Source organism: Struthio camelus, chromosome 14, assembly GCF_040807025.1.
Source record: "Struthio camelus isolate bStrCam1 chromosome 14, bStrCam1.hap1, whole genome shotgun sequence".
Lineage (NCBI taxonomy): Eukaryota > Metazoa > Chordata > Aves > Struthioniformes > Struthionidae > Struthio > Struthio camelus.
Window position 1 is genome coordinate 12,733,168 of NC_090955.1, and position 20,417 is coordinate 12,753,584.

The window sequence follows — 20,417 nt, forward strand, 5'->3', positions numbered from 1 at the left end:
CGCAGAGAAGCGAGCAGGCCTTCTGCTAAGTCAGAGGAAACATTTCCAAGGGGTATTCCCATTTTAAGTTCAGTAAGGCCTTCTGCATTTAAAAAAATGCCCCTTGCAAGCTGTAAACATAGAAATAATCAAAACACACATGCATAAAAAAAGAATTTCTTTTGAACTTTGCAGTGTCGATACAAGAACCATCCCGTTCAGGAGGGAAGCCAGAGGAGGTGTGGGTAAACTCTTGGAGAGGGCTGAGGCGTGCGGCTGAAAGCCCCACTTACAAAGCAGCTTACAAACCAGGTACGCTACCTGAGAGCCTCATTAAGGAACACATGGAGATGTAGGCCCACACAGCATATATGCACACTGCAGAGGAAACTGAAGTCTAATTTGCAAGGAGAATGATTACTTATTGCAACCAATTAGTGTCAAGCTGTGACTGACAGACTACCCAAAATAGGTTTTCCCCACCCTCCCTTGTACCTTAAGTCTGAGCTTTCCTTATTTTCCCCAGATTGCTAAGTAGGTGAGCGGTACATTAGACATAGGACGGAAAACAGAGTCTTCCTGCATTCCCATATAACAAACCCAGAGCTGCAGCCACCCACGTGCTGCCAGGCACGAGTCTCACCTGAGCCAGAGGTACCAAGAGCTCAGGGTACCAACATGTACTTTGTCTCTTGGCCTGTTCAATCCTTGAATCACCCATTTAAGCTCCTAGCAAGAAATTCGTCACACATGAGTGGTGTTTCCCCTTCCCCAGAGGTGTATTTTGCATCTGGGGCTTTCACTCCCCTTTAACTGGTTTGCAAACCCTTGGGAGACCTGGAGGAAGCATTTGCGTCCACATAGCAACAGTCTTTACAAAGGCCTGAAGTAAAAACTGAATGTTTCTGATCCTGACCCGCTTTGCAGGGAAAGCATTTGCACTGCCCATAGTATCGCTGCTGTTTCAGCTGGACAGGAGTCCTGGGTTTGCAATATGGGTAGCAACCCTGCTCTGATAAGATCTGGGGGTGACTGCAGTTTTATTACTAAATATAGAGCGTGGTGCTGGCGCTCCAGTGAAGTACCAGAGCATGAGCTTCAGGTACTCCTTGCACCTACTGGAGACAACAGTACGGTCACAGCAAAAGTGCCTGACGCTTTCCGCAATACTCTGCAAAGGTGGTAAAAAGTTACCCTGTCTCTAGAAGCGGGACTTCTTCCACTTTCGCGCTCGGGAGGGAGTGGACGTGACCAAAAAGCTGCTTTTTGGCTGGTGGTGATGCCCACAGCTAATGGGGGCTGCTCAGAGAACCTAGCAGAGCAGATCCTGATCCAAGTCTTTCGACGGACACAGTGGCACCTTTCAGATACAGTAGTATATATACACATACATATATACACATGCATACACAGCAGAAAACTGATCTTCTGCTCCAACTTGATGACATCATCACCTGTGCTGTCCACCGACTTGTAAACCAAGGTGGTGTCCTGGGACATCGAGACAGAAAAATTACATCCCCGAGATAATGAGATCCTAAGCACAGAATTTATTCCGTGATGAATAATCTCCTATTTTATCCTGTTTACTAGTGCATAAATTGTTTGCTAACATTGCAGAAAACCTTGCCACTCTCCCATACTGGATTAGTCTGAAAACTAGTAAATATACTTCAAAATATCCTGAAGTACACACGTGGAACTGATCAAATGCTATTTATTTTCCATTTGCTGTTAAAGAAGAAATGACTCATTCTGCCATTATCATTCTCCTCTCCCCAGGAACATGCTCCTTATTAATGGCACTAATTACCGTCCTTCGCTCCAAATACCAACCTCCAAAAGCACTCTGAATGCCCAAATTACAACAGCATTTACATGCAACTTGCTGCATTATTTTTAATGAACTTGCTCTAAAGACAGTCTCTTTGAGCTGTCTCTCTGACTGCTCTTGAGCTCTTACATACGCATACTCCGGCATGCCTGCACTACATTTTTGATATTTAAAACCAGCTAATCAACCCTTCCTTTTAGAAGCACCAACAAAAAGCATATTTAAGGATTTTATGGGTCTTCTGTACTGATAAGATAAGGGCCTTTTTTTTTTTTTTTTAAACCTCTACAGGCTACATGCACACATGGCATTTTCAAGGAAACTTCTCCTGAAAAGATTAACTGGAAATGCTTTGTGAAGTATCTAATAGCTGTTTGGCAGCATCTGGAGACAGCGAGAACCTCAGGTGGTGTAAAGCACCAGCAGGGATCCTTTGATTTCAGTTCACTTCAAGTCCATGGCAATAAACCAATTTACACCACAGGAGCAAGCGCAGCCCTTCGAGAGGGACAAAGCAGCACCCCGGGATCATCTCGCCCGGGCCTTCTTCTGGCTACAGCCACCACGAAGGCTGCAAATCGTGAGGCTCCCCCGTTACGTTAAAAGCCTCACAATTACCGAGGGGATGCAATGACAGCGCACGTGCATTAGGCTCTTAATCTTGTGTTTATAGTCCTCGAGTTTATCTCCCGCACAACCACCCCCTTTTCTCCCCCAGGAATTGACTCGCTGCCTCTTTATCTGCAGCTCTAAGGACAACACACGCTGCTCGAGCCTTCAGTCCCCCTCCCGTGCTGCTCCCGGCATCAGCTCTTCAGAGACCGGCGCCTCCAACGGCTGTAATTCCCGTTAATTCCCGCTATGATTAGCGGGTCAGGGCGCACCGCTCCGACGACAGCGGGGTTCGGGAGTGCAGCTCCATCAAAATTATCTACACGTAAGAGAGAACGATTGCGGGAGCCAATTCCTGGCGGCGACCGTCCTCAGCCGCCCGCCCGCCCGCCCGCTCGCGGCCCCGCTCTGCCCCGCGCCGCCTCCAGGCGGAGGAGTCGCTGCTCCTCCGGGGTGGGCAAGACGCTGATGGTGAACGCGTGGAGGCGACCGCGGCGGGAGGAGAGGGGAGAGAAACGTCCCCCCGCGCCATTCGGCAGAGCCTCCTGCGGATAAAAGGCGGCGAGGCCAGCTGTACAATACTTGTACAAGTGGGAGCCTAAGACCTCAGCTCCTCTGAAGCCATCTCGAGCTCTGCTCGCTCACTTCTTTACTTGTTCTCTGGCTGGGATTTGCTCGAGTTGGCGCCGGCCGCGTTGACGTTCACGCGGCGCCCACAAGCCGCTCCGAGCCCTCGCTCGGCTCCGACAGGCGGCCGCCGCTTCGCCCGCCCCGAAACCCGGCCCGCCTCAACCCAGGGAGCCCCCAGGGCTCCCCAACTCACTCCACCTGCGAATCACGCGTCTTAAAAGAGCCTTTCACTCGAAAACTACCCTTTCCCTTTTCCGTCCGCTTTCCTCACTAGTTGCACGGGAAGAGAAGAAGAAACCAACTTACCCCGCAGGGACGGGAGCTAGCGCAGTAATAAAAACCAGAAGGCCAGGCCAGAACTTTTGTCACAAACACCACCCTGATCCCCAAATTCCTGACAAGGTGACGCGTTATTAAGAAATATCCATATTAATCCCGCCTGTAAAGCACTACGTCCAGCCAATTAAACCGCTTGAGCGGCCGAGTGCTCCCGGAGACCTTTGTACTTTACTTTTTTGTTTTGTTTTTTTAATGCCCTCTTAGGGAAAGGAACGGCTTCTGCAGAGATGAACGGCGCGCCTCCTTCCAGCCGCGACGCGTGTGTGTGTATAAAACGTTCTTGGCTGCTTTCAAACACTGCACATTAATCTGCGCGACGGAGCTTGTCTCCTTCAGCGTTCGAATGATTTCTCTTCGAGGCGGGTAAGACAGAGCTGTTCCACTTGGCATCACATCCCCTCCCCGCCCCCTCCCAGCCCCTTTTTTCGGTACTGCCAGAACAGCTCACGAGGCATCACGCCATGCTTGTGCAAACCTGGGGAAGAAGATACTGCTGTACGAATACACAGATATATATGAGACAGCTACAGTGCTGGAAGATCACATTTTTAATGCATCAAATTATGAAAAATATAACCACTCCTACCCTTGAGCTTAGGGCACTTCACTTATTGCCTCCTCAGCCATTTCTCCGCCTGTGGCTGAACCCAGAGTGACAGAAACTGTTACTTGAAGTAAGGGCTGCTGGAAAGGAAATGTAAGAGAGGCTATTTGGGGTGATTACTGGAATTCCTGGATCATTACTGATGATTACTGGATCATTCCCAGCACTATAATCCCACCTCAACGAGCCTCACACACCATTAAATCCAAACATCCCACAACACAAAGGGCTGTCCAGTACAAAGCCAGGCATTTTTATGAACATCACACTCGGCACTTGGGTTTTCACACCTGCCTGCCCCAGATTTATCCTCACAAGTATCCCAATTCAGGCCACCGAACAGTGAAGCATCTAGGTGGCCACTTTGCAGGCACAATTGCTAGTAGATGCTCTCAGTGGTGTATCACCATGCGCTCCATGCAGGCCACCGAGGCCCAGGTAAGGAGCATGAAGATGTTTCTCACACCCACAGACTGAGCGGTCCAGTACCAGCAACCTTTTCAGTGACACCCAGGTTCACAAAAAAAAGGGAAGAGAGTCTCTCACCTCTGAAGACAGCGTGGACAGGGCGCTTGCATGAACACGTGGGAAGGCTAGAAGTTGCCTAGGGACATGCGCGTTTTTCTAAGCAAGCCCCCGAAACCTCGTCACTCGCCGGAAGCCGCGAATGGCCCGTGGCTCCCGCAGCGTGTCTTTCTTGCCTTTCAGAAGCTGCAAGGCAATGGAGACTCTGAGCACTTTCCCTTCTTCCAAGCGTCCCCAAATCCCTGGCTCCCAGATTTCTTTCAATGACTAAACACACAGTTCTCAACATTAAAACCCCATAAAACATAAATCCATATGGGGACTGCCCACACAAACCAGCCTGTACCTGCCAGAAGCAGTAATCTTGGTGACATCAGATCTGTACAAAAAAGAAGTCCCTTTTACCAGCACAAGATTTTTATATAACTAAAATGGAAACAAAAATTGGCTCACATAGATGAACGACGCTTGTGATACTTTTTTGCTGCACTTGGTTAAATAGAGTGCACAACATAACAGACCCCTTTTTCCTCCTTGAATGATAAATGCTACAGTCTAAAATTAAGCCCAGCGGCATAAGTCAGATCCCGTATAGATTTCAAAAGATACTGCAAACTTTTTGGAAACCCTGACTGCACTGTATACACACTTAGCAAAATTGCTTGAGTACCTCTGGCACCAAACATAAACACAGTGAAAGCTAAAAATCATGTAGTGTTTTTATCTCAATGTAGTCTACACCGCAGCACACAGCTGTGGTTTGCCATTTCCCGATAAACCACTCTTTGCTTTTGATCATTTTTCCTATATAACTGTGGATGTGAATGTAAGATATTATCATAAAAAGAAAATAGGAAGAAAAAACACAGTCAAATATACCAACCTGAAACACACTCTTTCCAAAGGATATTTGTAGATACCAGAATTACCATTTCTCTTGAAGACAACTGATCCTTTTCATGAAAATATAATAAGCCCTAGAGAAATTCTGGTTGATCTTTATTAAACGGACAGCCTTCAGGTTTTTTTCCAGCAAAATGACTGAAGCTTGGCTTTAGCATAATCCCAAAGATTATTTACATCTTCTGCAGTTTTTCCACTGCTGCTGAATAATCAAGGCTCCTCAGAAAACCACTGCCAGAGAAACATAAATCCTTTCTTTTCCTCCTTTTCTCTCTCATTTACCTGTTTTTACACATTCTTTCTTGCATAGGAGTGGTAAAAGGACTTAAAATACTCCCGATACATAGCCAAGAAAGAAATCTCTGGGGAATCACTGTGAATAGTGTTCCCACTGCTGACAGCAGTGCGATTTCTGGGGCACTTCCCTTATTGCTCCTCAATCCTCAGCTTCTGGAGCTGTCTGATCGTATGGGAGCCTGGGTTGCCTTTAAATGCAGTCTCCTTATCTTTCCGCAGAAAGGCCTGAAAGCAGGTAAAATTGGGGCTCCCAGCATGCCGCTAGCCTGCGCTTTGGGGGAAAGGCCTCCAAAATGCAGGAGGTTACTGGAATATCTGGAGCACAACACCAGGCACTGTACAGAGATGCCTCAAAACAAGCACCTGCCTTTCTTCTTCACAGCTATTAAGGTTTCCAGTCACACAAGCTCCCTTCCTTTCTTGCCTTTACCCAGTTACAACTATCCACTGCAAATGGCTATGCACAGAGAAATAAAATAATTAACTATTCTTAAACAGTAAGAGTTGTAATTGGCATGTTAATGAGGTCTTTATGCTCCTTAATGTGCTTTCTAAAAATAAAATTACGCAGGTATACAACTCTCCCAGCTTCCCAAAGCCCAGGGAATTGTCTTAATGCAAATTCTATAGTCTTGCTTTGTTTTGTCGTTTCAAAGCAAACCCAGCTCCGAGCAGTGCCCTACGGATGCCCCGTGCACTTTCAGAAGGACCCCAGGGGCCTGTCTGCTAAGCAGGAGTCCAAATTTCAGCTCATCTCAGGTCAGTGGAAAGTCAGGAGACTTGGCACGCTGCGTGGTCAGACCCTACGTGAGAGCCAGGGTCACCTCTCCAGCATGTTTGGGCACGGCCAGGCTACAGGCCCTCTGCTGCACGACCAGCAGCTGTCGGAGGTCAGCACTAAAGTCCTCCCCACACCGTGTGCGCGATGCGGGGCTCATTGTCACCGGAGCGGCGGCAGACACCGCCAAGGTTTGCCCGGGGAGGGATCCCATCTGGAGAGCAGCACTGGTTTGAATTATACAGCAGGCTGTTGGGCAGTAGACTCATCTGCAGTAATTAGAAGCATCATGTGCGCGCATGGGAAGACTTCAAAGAGCAGCGAGAGCCTAGGTGGCAGAAGTCTCCCTTTTGCTGGTCAACATGCAAAATTCACACGTGCCCCAGAGCATCTCTTAATGAAAACGAAATCATGCAGAATTCTTTTGTTGAGGAACTTGACAGCTCCCTGCAACACTGCTTCCAAAGAAAATAAAGATTCATACTCTTTACATCTTTTAACACGTGCACTTCACACATGTGCACACACATACACCCCCCACACAGGGACAGACATACGCTCTGCTTTTCTTCTGCCCTTCACTAAAACTGAACACAAACAAGGGGCCATGTATATTGAAATCTGTAGGAAGCTTAACATTTACTTGGCTTTTGTGTAAACACTTACATGATTTACACAAGTTTCAGCCAAGAGGCTGGGAACCCCATTGTGCAGAGCCATATAATTCATTACAATTAAAAGCACGGAGAGAGGCAATCAGGCTTGCGCGACAGTGGCCTGTTACGGATTTGCTCTTCCAAATGGAATCCAATTTGTCTTCCCAGCAACTCAGCTTCCCCATGAGAAACCTCTCTGCTTTGCAGCGCCCTTCCTGCATGCCGACCACAACCCACGACTGCCCATTCCTTAGGCTTTGCTACCGGAGGCTGCTTGACTCACAACCCCAGCCACACTGCTTAGAGATGCAGCAAAAAACCATTTTTTTCAAAGCACAGGCAAGGTGGGCTGGTGGCACCCAACGGCAACTGAATAGCGGGAAGCTCAAGGGATGGGTGAATCCTGGCTCCAAAAGTGTCCCGGTCACACCCTGGACCATACCAAACCCTGTGATGTTCAACAGCTCCACCATGCCGAGATATCCGGGGCCCCGTGTTTGCTTGCCCTCCTGCGTGAGGTGGGTCGGGGTCCTACCACAGGAGCGCTCTGAGCCGGGTATGGGGCTTGGGGCGCAGGATGCTGCGTGGGTTTTTGTTAGGGTCGTGGCTCCCTAGGTGACTTCAGGCTGCTGAGAAAGCGGAAAACCTGATTTCTTGGAGCAAGCTGCAAGGCAGCCTGACGGCATCCACACGCTGCAACCTGTGCTGCAGACTCGGCCAGCACCTGCTGGCTCCAAACCCGCTGGCATTTTATACACAGCATCGTTTCCCAACGAATGCATTTCAATAACAGGAATCAACACAGAAACACAGAAAAACGCACATCATCCGCAACCGCACGGCAACGTATATTCTCCAAGTCTCTGCCCTTCTTATTCAGTATTCATAATATGCTAAGCTATTAAACTGTGCTATGGAAAGTGCTGCGGCTTACAGTGCTGCAGACAAGTGGTGTTACCATTTGGTATTTCTTCTTTTGTTATTACAGTGAATCTTCCTACATCTCTGAAAATAATCCAATTATTGCTTACTGCTGGTAAGGTCACTGTTGCTTTGAACAGAGATTTGGGTAATACTCTGATTACTCTTAAGCAAATATTGGTAGGACTCAGGCAGAAATTTCAGAGATTGAAAATTCATTTTAGTGGAAACCACAGATGGAAAAATATTCACACTCTAGAGGATAAAGAGAGGAAGAAAAAGGTACTATATCCCAGCCTGTTAGAAAAATACTAGTTTATCTGAAACCAACAGCATAGATGCATTCAGGGATTAAAACAATATATAATTTCTCCCATCGTATAATCTTAAAAATAAGGCAACCGCTAAGTCTTCAATAAATGTTCCCATACAGGCTCCAAAATACAGTGAACTACTTAAACGCAATATATGTAAAAACAGAAGAAGGCCTGTATCACTTTTGGGAATAAAACAACTCACAGAGAAAAGTGGGTATCAAAGATCAATCTATTATAAGGAAAAGGAAGCTAACATCCTTTACAGCAGTCTCAGAGAGACTTTTTCTGCATTGGGCCAACTAGATAACCACAAAAATCACACAAAATACATATGGTGCCAAGAAAAGGTGTCTATTATATTCCTTTTGGTGCAATTAATCACAGGTTCTTTAATGTCAGACCATCTTTAAGTAATGACAAAAAAAGGAAGAAAAAGCCCAACCCTTTTTACCCTTAAAAAGAAATTAATCACCTTGTCACTGAAAGATGATTTTTCTGACACCGCTTTCCTTGTACTGGCCAACTGATATTAAAAACAGAATACTGCCAGATACTGCTCTCCTTTGGCTGAAACTGTAGAAAGACGCTTAGAATTAACCCACGAGTGTCCTCCCAGCTGGAAGCGGGCATGTCTGAAAGATGCCACCAGAAAAAGATACCACTCTTTCAGGTTTATAAGATTTCTAGCGCTGCAGGTTGCTAGTGCAGGAGTGGGATGTCAGCACTGGAAATGTCGCGACTCCGCGTGAGTCAGCCTCGCTGGGGAGCCCCGACGGGCGGCGAGAGAGACGCCCAGACGCAGCTGCTGACGGGGATGGGCGCACGGGGTGCAGCACCGCTCTGTCTTTCTCCTAAGAAACCTGCTCAATCTGGCTGAGGCTTGCATGCACTGAAATCCCAAAGGGATAAAGCACAAAGAGTGGAAATCACATCAAGAAAGCCTGCTTACTCACTACCACGCAGCAAATATGAAACGTTAGAGTGCCTCAGCCCTGCCTATGACTTTATCCACTGAAGTGAGCAGGCTGCAGCTCCTGCGGCCACACGCGGCATGCCGGCGGCTCCGGGAAATGCACACAACCGGCAGTATGGCTGCACTGCTGCAAACCAATTTGGTAAGTGCTGCGCAGGGGTGGTGAGTGTGTGTGCATGCACACAGGTCTCCTGCTCACAGAGACTCTAACATAAACAGAGGTTCCCTTGAGTGGTACAGGGTGATTCAGCCCCAACTAAAGGGCTGGACCGTGCTGTTCCTGATGCCTCAACGATCTCAAGATGTTTGGTTTCCAAGCTGCCTCCTGGTGCTTTCATCTCTCCAGGAGATACAAGTTCAGAGCTGGAGCAGTGGAAGGTCAGGAGAGGGTGAAGGTGACCTAAAACAGCCTTTCGTCTGCCTTCTGTCCCGAACCACGCGTGGAAACCTGGCTCAGGCACGCAAGCACACGCTGAAGGTGTTCACGCGGCACACACGCACATCCCTGCAGCGCTAAGCCAGCGATATTTCCCTGTCTGGAGCTGAGATGTGGAATGAAAGCGCACCTTGATTGAGAACTGTAACCATTGATCTCGCGCCCTGAGCCCCAGCAGATGAAAGCTGCCAATCCTTGCATCCGCAGACAAGCGCCGCCTGGGGAAATCACCTCTATGATCGCTTCAGAGCCGGCGGGAAAGGTCAGCCCTCGCACAAAGGCTGTACAGGCCCTGGCGGGTTGTAGGTACTGTATTTACAGCAAAACACAAAAAGAAGAGAGTCTTTTTTTGCCCATATTTGAATCCACCGGCAGCGATGCAGGGGGGGCAGCGCTTGCTTCTTTCAGAAACACGGAGCGTCTTCCCTTGGCATGTTCTTACTTTGGGGCAGGGGGGGCCATTGCCAGGGCAGAAGAAAAACAGAAAAGATTAGAAATGCTTCTTCTGCCCAAAGATGATGGGCACAACCAGAAATCAAAAACGCAGCCCCAGCACACACCTCGCCGCTTCTCCTCGAAAGCCCACCGGGAGCACAGACGGATGGATCCAACGTGGTAAAGGACGGCCCATCGTTTGGGGGAAATGCCGAGGGGTCATGCACTTCACCGAGAAACGGTCCAGCAGTTGCAGCCCAGGCGGCGTTTCCAACTCTAACCAGCAACCAGCACCTGGGCACAGCTATAGACTTGCCCGGGCCACCCCGCAGAGGTGGCTTGGCCCCAGCATTGCTCCCTGCCACCACCACTTGCCCCAAAACCTTCCCAGCTTTTGGTAACACATCCAAAGCATGCTCCTCTCTTTGGGCACACCTCATTTCTACTATTTAAGCACAGGCTTATGTTTTTCTGCCCAGGGGATAAGCAAGACCCTGCCGCCAGGATGAAGGCTCGCTCCCCGCTGATTTCTGCTGCGGGCTAATCAGCTGTGACGAGGTGCCCGTGCAGAGAGCGGATGCTCCCGGCGCTTGCCTCGCGCGTCCTCCTGGGACAGAGCACCCGGCGCATACAGACAGGTTCCCGCAGATTTGCCCGTGGGAGGCGACCCTCTCACCTATGCACTCAAGATGTTTTCTATTTTAAGCCTCAGTTCTGCTGTCTCTCTCCTGTTTGGCTTTTTAAGGCTTTCCTTATTTGCCCGCAATCCATTTTTTGACACGTACACGTGCATGCTTTTAATTGCACCCTTAATTGCCTTGATTAGATGACTTGCAGGGACCTCTGACTTTTCACTCGAGAGGTATCCAAGAGATAGGTCGTAAGCTGATAGTGCAAATTGGTATTGCTGGGTTTCATTTCTTGCTGTATAAATACAGGGCTCGGTTTCTGCTTAGACCTTCCCCGGTCATCTGCAGTGCTACAAAATCAGTGCGCCATGGGTATGAACGCTATGCAATGGCAGCTTTTTAGCCACTTTAGTTGCATTGGGCTAAAGACTCCTGTCCTGCATGACATAAATAAGTTGCCAACTAATCCTCTCTTGTTTGAGTAATCAATGCATTTACACATTTCTGCAGCACAAGACCTTTTGGGGGAGAAAAAGTAGCAGCCTGAAATACAGGAAATTGACCACTTCTATTTAACGAATAAACTATTTGTTCAGCAGATTGAATAAGTTCTTTCAAAACCAAAGCTAGCATATTTATGCCTCAGAAAGAGCATGGGCTATTTTAAGCATATTAGTTTGTTAGTTTAAAAGTAAGGAAATATGGAAGGAAAAAACAAGACCTAATTTTCTGTACTCCCTGTTAACAGTATTAAAACCCAGCACATGGGAAAGCATGTGGGAAAGGCTGCTGAAAACCTTCCAGTGCACTGCAGAATAACTTCCAGGTTAAAAATGCATTTGGATAATTATATTCAAAACATACCTGCAACCAAGCAATATCTTGCATGGTGAGGGACTTCCTGATGCCTTGCCAGCTTGGAAAGGTGTCCGGCTTTCCGCAGCCAGACCTAGGAATCTGTTTTGCTCACCATGCCAGAGAACAAAACCGAGCTATGCAACCATTTCTCAGAGGGTTTGGCTGCCCATTTTGGAAGCAAGTTACTTCGGCCGCAGTGCCTGGAGCAATACCGGCCTGGTCACCTGGAGACCAGCAGCAATCCCTTGCCCAAAACTAGCCTGGGTGAGACACAGGCTGTGGCTGAAGACCCCAAAAGTGCTGGATGGATCCGAGTTCAAGAGACGCACCTCCAGAGAGGATGGCGTGGCAGAAGACTAAGCCAAGCAGCAAGGAGCATCTGCAGTTACTCTAGCAAAGCACGGCCTTGACGGCAGTGGGGTTTTCATAGGTGGAGGAGAAAAACAAAAAAAAAGCTGGCAGACTTTCTAAATCCCCTTTCTAAAGAGGATTTCACAGATTCTGGAGGAGTATCAAAAATGTAATTGTCTTCAATATTGCCACTTTACAAACGGCACCTTGGAGAAGCACAAGTCTGATGGTGAGACAGGACCCTGGTAACATACGATTTTTGCACGTCACTGGCAGAATTGCACCCTGCTGTTCTTGCTGGAGAAAAACTCTCACGGACAGACTTTGAAATGGGAGCTTTTGAAAAGGCCTGCATGCCAAAAAAGGACAGGAAAAGGGAAAGACTGTGGTAACCCCCCCAAATTTCAAGCCTCTAACAGCAGGAGCAGCGGGCAGGGTGCAATAAGCCCCTCCACTAGCCAAGGGTGCCCTGAAGCCCGCGGCCGCGCAGAGCCGCTCGCAGACAGGCTCCTGAATCAGGGGGCCCAAGAGAGGATCATTACGCTCCAATGTTGACTGCTATTTTTAAACAGCACTGCTGAAATGAAAGGAGCCTGGAGAGGCTGGGTAGCAAAAGGAGAGAACAGGACGGATGGATTTAATACAGAAACTCGAGATGGCTCATTAGCGTGGAAAGTGAGCTTAGAGAGCATTGTCAAAGAGCTCACGTCTGCACCAAAGCACGAACCCGGCGTAATCGAGTCTAGCTACTTAGCAGAGATTGAATTAGATTTTACCACATGGAGGGCAGACGCTCGCTTTGGAAGACAGAAAATCTGATGCAAACCCATCCTTCCCGGAGCCGCGGTGTCACCGGGAGGGGAACGACGGTCCTTGGTCAGGGCGGCGCGGGGCAGAACGGGACACGGTGAGAGACCTTGCGCAGCCCGAAACAGCCCAGCCCTGACAAACACCACGCATGGAGGAAGGCCATAGGATTAAGTTACGCATTAGTAATGCATGATCATAGCCCTGCCAACACGCACGCTGATTACACCCACCGCTCCCCACGGTCTGTCGCTGCAGAAACTCAACGTTTTCTTGACATTTTGCTGTCTATTGTTTCAGGTTTATTCAGTCATAACTATGTCACTGCAGAGTTAGAGGTAAGCATGAGCAATACCATCCAGTATCCTACGAAATACTCAAAGTTCGGGAACCAGGTTTCGAGCAACTTTTAAAGTCAGGCAGGACTAATCGCAAAGGGTGATGGGGCTGCACTGGGACCAGAAGGGTTTTGCTGTAGAGAGCCACCTATCACTGACAGGCGCATCTATTTTCTCTGTTTTTCATAAATCTAGTCAAATAACCTGTTTATTTTGCATGGAGCAAATGTGCAGTGAAGTAATGCCACTCGTACCACTGAGGTTCTCATCAGGGATGAGCAAGTCATTCATCACTGCTGAAGCCAACATAAAACTGATATTGATGTTAAGAATCCCAGGTGTCCCATTTGGTGCTCACATAACATATGGCATATGGGAATTTTATAGCTTCTGTATTAATCCGCCCAGAATGCCATCACTTTGCGAGATTTCATGAAATATTAAAATGACTGAGGATAATTTATTTCACGACTCCAGGCAAAGGCCCTGGGAATCATGAGACACCCTCCCCTCCAATTACATTCACCCAGGTCTGCAACTTGCAGTCCTAATATTTTGCTCCTGTTTGCTGAATACGAAAAAGAGGCAATGTCTTTCAACTCGGTTATTTGATGGATCAGCCTGAATTTGCTTATTAAGGTTTCTACAATCCATTATCACTACAGGAAAAAGAGAGAGAGAGACATGACAGACTAAGTGCGCTTATCAAACCACGTGAAGTCCAGACAGGCACTCGACATGAATCTCTACAGCTGCTGGAGAAAAACGCCAGGCACCTTTATCGACAGCCAAACTGTGAATTGCACAGCTGGCTTTTAAAAATCCAACGGAAGGCTACGATGTTTAAGGATTGTATAGAAAATGACTGAAATTTCATAATGTCTTACGACTGCTATATCATGGCTACAAGCTAAGAGTTTGAAAAGGACTCCACCCACCTGTGTGCAAAAACATTTCCCATGATATTAGAAGGGGACCTCAATTTTTGCGCACCGATGTACATAAAGCAAACAGTAACTGCAGGCATTAGAAAAACCTACTATCTGTTTATGCCAAAGCGATCCCTAAGCAGCGTCGCAGAGCTGCGGCATAAGGGCTTTAACACGTGGAGCACTGCAGCGAAACACTGCTGTGGGCTATGTGCATGCCCTCGTCCTACACACCCTAGGGAAAACAAGGTTTATCGAAGGAGATGTCCCTCGAATAACCACGAGGCATCTCACACGAGCACCAGGGAGCATCGTCGTCATCTGTGTGTGTCCAGCCCTCGGGCCTCTGCCTGGACTTTTTGGACTCCTGGTGAAGAATTTCCAGTATTTCTGCAGTAAGAAGGAGCAGCAGCACTCACTTTAAGAAGCACAGAGACAAATGACAGCGTTCCTGGTCTCTCTGCAAGCCATGGCAAGGAGCTGCGTGGGAACCCAGGCTCACACAGGCACTGGTACGCGCTTGTGGGCACCAAGTCAGATGTGGCAACCCCTGCCCAGGCCTTCAAAACTGCATCTTGTAAGCAGTGGCAGGATGAGTCTGGTCAGTGCCAAGATATCCTCTGCTATAAAGATTACCACGAGAGAGTGTGATTTCTGCAGTATGTATCAGGCAGATTCAAAGCCAACAGCTGCTGGGAACCTTGAATGACCACAGAATTCAACAGTAAATCTCTGATGAATGTTTAACACCTTACAAATCTATTTTCAAGATCAGGGGACGGTATGAAACTAGTAGACTATTGCAAAACTATGTGCGCACAAGATATAAGGTCAATATTTCAAACAACTAATCACAGAAAAAGAAGGCTAGAAAGGATCATGAAAGGTCATTTAGAGCAGCTTCATGCCCCAAGGACTACGTACATTGTCTACACGAGTAATTGCACGCGCAAAGAGTAGCAAACGTCTCAGATCCTGACTATGTCTGTGCACGTAGGAACACGGAGTGGAAGAACACAACTGCTATTTCATACTGTTATGCCCAAGTGTATAACAGTCCAGGTTGAGCCTATGACTGAAAAAACAGTTACTTTAAACACAGCACATACGAACTTTTGCAAGATTTATTATTCCCTTATTTCGTATTGCAAATTTGACTTACTGAAAATCTCCACGCCTCGCAACCAAATATATCAACTGTATTAAATAAGAACCGGAGTGCATGGGTGTGGATGCATCTGCTCAAGTGAGCAGGCAATTGGCAGTTACTAAGCTTGCAATTATGAAAATTTAGGTCTGTATCTACAGAGGTGTTTTCCATTCAAAAAAAAAAAAACTTGATTAATACCAAATAGTCTTGGACTACTTCTCCACACTGTTAAAAATCATGTGCAAAAGCACATTTTACTTCCAAGATACTGTAAACATGAACAGCAGAAAACCAATATTCTAAAAAAAGAACTTCAAAGTTCATGTTATTGCCCAAAATGGCTGCACTGCAAACAAACTAACAAACAGGAATACCAACAAAACAGACATCATTTGTCCAACAGCGGCCCACAGTCAAAGTCACAAAGAATAACAATGACAATGATGATGATAAATGAAGTCAGACCGACAAAGGCTGTGCTTGGAATCGCACTTTGATGCTATTCTCTCCAGCTCCCGCAGCACATATGCTAAATACATTGCAAATGTACCATGGCGACATGTGGATTTGCGCAGTGATTTCAAAGGTATGTATGCGTACTCACATAAACAGAGTGAGAGCGTGTGCTCGCTCCAGCCAAGATACTCATTTAGCCTTCATATGTATTTATGGGTGGGAACAGGCTCTTCAGCATTGCTCGTTGGTGCAGCTGTAATTAACATCTGGATGCCAAAAGAGAATGAAAGCTGACACGAGCCCTGAGCCTTCCAAAACTTTGAGAGCTCTCTGAAACCTTTAAAACCAAGCACTGAATTAAATAAAATATCCCTTGATGTGAAAAGGAGAATTTTCATTTCCAGCCTAAACACTTGCTGAATTTTCCAGATGTGTTTGTCTGGGGTGTTGATCCAGAGTTTCAGCTGATGAGAGATGACACAGATTAACCGATTGCACAGCACTGCCTTACACCATAGAAACATGCCGAGATTTTGCTTTAATAACTATTTTCAGGAAGAAAAGTGGAAATAGGCCCAAATTAAGGGGGGCTGGAGAAGAACAAAACGGCTAAAGGCTCTTATGCATCTCTGAACCAAGGATGCAGATGGTCATTTCTGCTCAACCTCTCTTTCTTGGGCTGGCACTCCCCTGCGGGATGCTTGCTGGAGAAACACCCCCTCCTCCCCTCCAAGGGGCAAATCAAGCCCCTGTTAGTAAAACCCTAACTCGTGGCTTGCTGAGGAGGTGCTGCTGACCTCCACGAGGCTTTCTCCCACAACATGAGATCGGGTGACTGCAAAAATCCCCATCCTTCAGCATCAGCAACACCATGCAAGGGGAGCGCACAGCTCTTCAGCATCGCTATAAAGTGTAGCGGCACACAGTCCTCCACGACAAACAGGGACCCCAGGACACCACAGTCAAGACAGATGAGCAGCTCCACTTCCAGCAGCATGGTTTCGCGTTGGCTGGTATCTTTCTGGAAGTACGCAGTTAGCTGCCTGCAACCAGATGCCCTCTCTGCTTGCGCCTTGGAAGGGAACAAAATTAATCATTTTTGCTCTCAGGGTGATCAAAGTGCTTAAGTGGCTGGAACACAAAATTTTAAGTGGAACCAAAGAATCATGAATTGGCTTCATACAACTGCATTTCTGGAAACTTCAGAGCAGCTCTGTCTTTCGCTGCTAGACAGTCCTGTGCTACTCATGTACAGCTGCTTTGATTCTCTTTATTTTTACAGGTCCATCAGATACAGCTAAAAGCAGCAAACAAACAAATGCGCTAGGGAAAAGTCATTAAAATACTCATAACACTCCTTTAACCATTGATTGCTGCGCTTTGTTGGAGGACACCACCTGCTTTCTACACGTTAAGCATGCAGGCAAAGGAAATAACCTACTACTTCTGTGCTTTAACCCCCAAGGAATCAAGCTGGATTCCTAAATTACATCTGTCCTAAGAAATAAGGAGGCATTTCTCCAGGGCACAACCCTCTCCCCAAAACGTGCTTTTTGTCTGCAACCTAAATTAATGCTACAGCTGCAATTAGCAGAATCTATTCTCCTCACTACTTTTTAAAACCAAGGCTGAAAGAGCGTTTCAGCTTATCCCAAGCAGGTTTGCCTTCACAGAGCTAGACAGAACGTTAACATTGACAAAGGCCTTTGAAATAGATTTTCTCAAAAAAGGGAAAACAAAGGGGAAAAAGAGTTTGACCGTGGTATTTTAGGTGACTTATATTTCAATTAAGACGACTCCCCCTCTATAAACCCAATTATCACATACCACAATCCAAAGCTTCATACAAGAAGGTCTTGAGGATTTCATCAACAGCCTCAGCTGCTTTTAGTGGAAGGTTGCTCAGTCTTTACCTCTTCAGATGCTCCAAACACTTGACATCACAAATGCAATTCAGTAAGTCGATATACAATGGGCAATGCTCTCGGTCTCCAGAGGCACAGAACTATATACCACTTATCAACAGTAAAACCTATACATGCCATTTTCCATGCAGTTCATGTTTTCTTGAACAATCTGCCTAGCATAACTGTCTCAGGTGACTTAAATAGGATCCAAATATCTTCCCAAAAGATTGAAGCAGCACTGTCCAATTTGTAAATACCGTGGGCTCCACGGAAAGCTGTTAATGTTAATACAGGGAATCTGGTTGATGCAAGTGAAAAACAACAACAACAAAGAAATCTCATCACAGAGTTTCTTGTAATGACAGTGCTCAAACATAACCACAACAGTCTGCTTTTGATTAGAGCAAGCCATTTAGCGCCGCCGTTATTATTTGTTGTTTCTATGGTTTCTTGGGTGCACATAATTTTTCCCAGAAAAACACAGAGAAAAACTGAAATGCTTCTTCACTGAAGTAACCAATTCTGGCAGATTTCAGCAAGGTCAAGGCTCCAGCCCAACGCTGGGGCCCCGGGCGCCCACCTGGGAAGTGCCCAAGCAAACCCCGGAGAAGGTTCCCAGGCCTATTAATCCGCTATCGGGAACTTCTCATGTTCTCCCATCCATTTCCGGGGTGGGGGGCGGGGAAAACTACCATAACATGTGAAAAAAAGCCATTCCCACTGTAGCGAGTATTATTTGGGGTTCATTTAAATGAGGTCATGGTCACGGGTTTCAGAGGTCTGAGGGGCTGGATGAGACAGCGAAATTAAGGGCGGGCGCCCTGCTCAGTGGTCTGCGAGGTGCAACTCCTGCACGGATCGACCCTGCAGCCTGCCAAGGCCGTTTTCCACCATCCCGTAACGCCATCCCGGAAGCTTTTCTTTGGTCTTCTCAATATGAGGTTTATTTTGATTTAAAAACAAAAACAAAAAATCTTAGCAATTTTTCAGGCCAGAGGGTCAGAAAAGGGAGCCCGAATTTGATTGGACAATGATGGTCAACAGCCTCATAACTATGGGCACGACCAACCAGCTTGGCGACCTCCGTTGTGTGGCACGCACTCCTGTTTGCTTACAAGAGAAGACACCCAACCACACACGAGAGACTGTGCGGAGACAAGGTCAGTTTGTGCAGTATTCATGAAGCAACTCAGATGATAAGAAATACATCCAGTGCCTGGATATACTGTATGCTCAGGGGAACTAGACTCATATTAAACAGCAAAACACTGATCTATTGTGTAGGATGCACGTCTGAAAGAATGGTTTCCAGATGGGACCCACACTGCTCATAAAGGTTGCAAAAAGCCTTTTTTGTTTTTTTTTTTTAATTATATAGTGCATATACATTGTTTTTGTCCCATCACATTTTTCTAGGGACGCTTTGTAGTAGCTCCCTTTTAATTTGTGTGCTTTTGTATATGGATTTTTTTTTGTTAAGCTTGAGGTGCTTTACTGGCACCAAATATGGCTTTTTACCTTAAGAAGGGAATTGAAAGGAGAATTTCCACACCTTGCATTTGCCCTGCCTAGCTCCCCGGACAGCTTGGATGGACTGAGAAAGTGGACCTCGGACAGCGAGGAAAACAAGTCTAAGTTGTTGTAATTTTACAGTACTTTCATGTGCAGTTCCTAAACCCATATTCAGAGTAAACAAAACCGTAGGAGGGCTGGAGGGAGTGATAATCAGAGTACATAGATCTCAATAAATAGTTCAAGCTATCAAACTGCCAAGCTTGGCTCTTTTCTTAGCTATTTGAAGGGGACCAAATACATTGTTGGAACTGATCAAAAATCATTTAGAAAGGCCATATAATAAGGAAGCTGGTAATAAATCACGAGTAAAGTATCCCAGTACATACTGGCAGTTGTGTTTTCTCTTACACCCAGAGAAAAATGCTGTTCTCCATCCCTTTGTAAATCTTATTAAAAAGATGTTTAGTTGTCACTGACACATTATTCACAAAGTTGTTGAAAATTTTCCTGCTTGCCAGTGATTTAAAGAAATGTTTGACACGGATTGAAAGTACTACTGCAAGTCATTTAGGGTTCAAACTCGCAGGGAGTGAGGTCAACAGCAGAGTTCCCGTTCCCGGCTTTAGTAGGCGCAGGATCAGAGCTGGAGAGGAAGGAGGACACCAAAAAGCTAGAAAATTATTTTACTTATTATTACAGATCTAGTATTGCACTTTGCTCTGCTTCTTGTATCTGTCTGCCAAATCCAGCTATTTGCTCTGCTGTTTTATTTAAACATTTTTTTCCTCTTAAATAGAATGAGTTTATCGCTTGAGAGCTACTCTACACCAAACAACGGCTGTAAGCAATATCCCATCCTCTTACTTATGTAAATACTATCTATTAATGGAAGATACAAAGCTTAACGCCTGAACTGAGGCCTGTGAAGCTTTGCACCCACATTTTGGCACAAACTCCAAAGGAAAAGAGGAGAAAAAAAAAAAAAAAACAAGTGGAAAGGCTTGATGCAAGTTCATTTCCAGCAGTATAAATCAGGAGGAATCCCCGCACCGGCCCCAGGGAATCGCCCGCGTTACAACCAACACAAGTTACAACCACACCACTATCCACAGCTCGGTGCGTCCCACAGGCCACCCCAAAATGCACAGCAGTTTTCTGCAAGTTCAAAAAAGGCGCGTTTTTCTGGACAAAGGTGTCAGAGGGCTCTGGGTGACGCTCAGGAAAGCCCAAGCTGCGAG

General features: G+C 46.6%; 1 protein-coding gene across 5 annotated transcripts in view; it reads right to left on the reverse strand.

Moving 5' to 3' along the window:
* Positions 1-20,417, reverse strand: part of PRICKLE2 (prickle planar cell polarity protein 2) — a 122,408-nt gene that overhangs the window by 67,537 nt on the left and 34,454 nt on the right. The window contains exon 3 of one of the 5 annotated variants that reach the window (XM_068907280.1): positions 4,545-4,709. The exons of the other annotated variants lie outside the window; for them this stretch is intronic. Coding sequence (XP_068763381.1) covers positions 4,545-4,576 — 32 coding nt within the window. The 5' untranslated portion in view covers positions 4,577-4,709. The remainder of the gene's footprint in view (positions 1-4,544; positions 4,710-20,417) is intronic. 5 annotated transcript variants of the gene reach the window in all.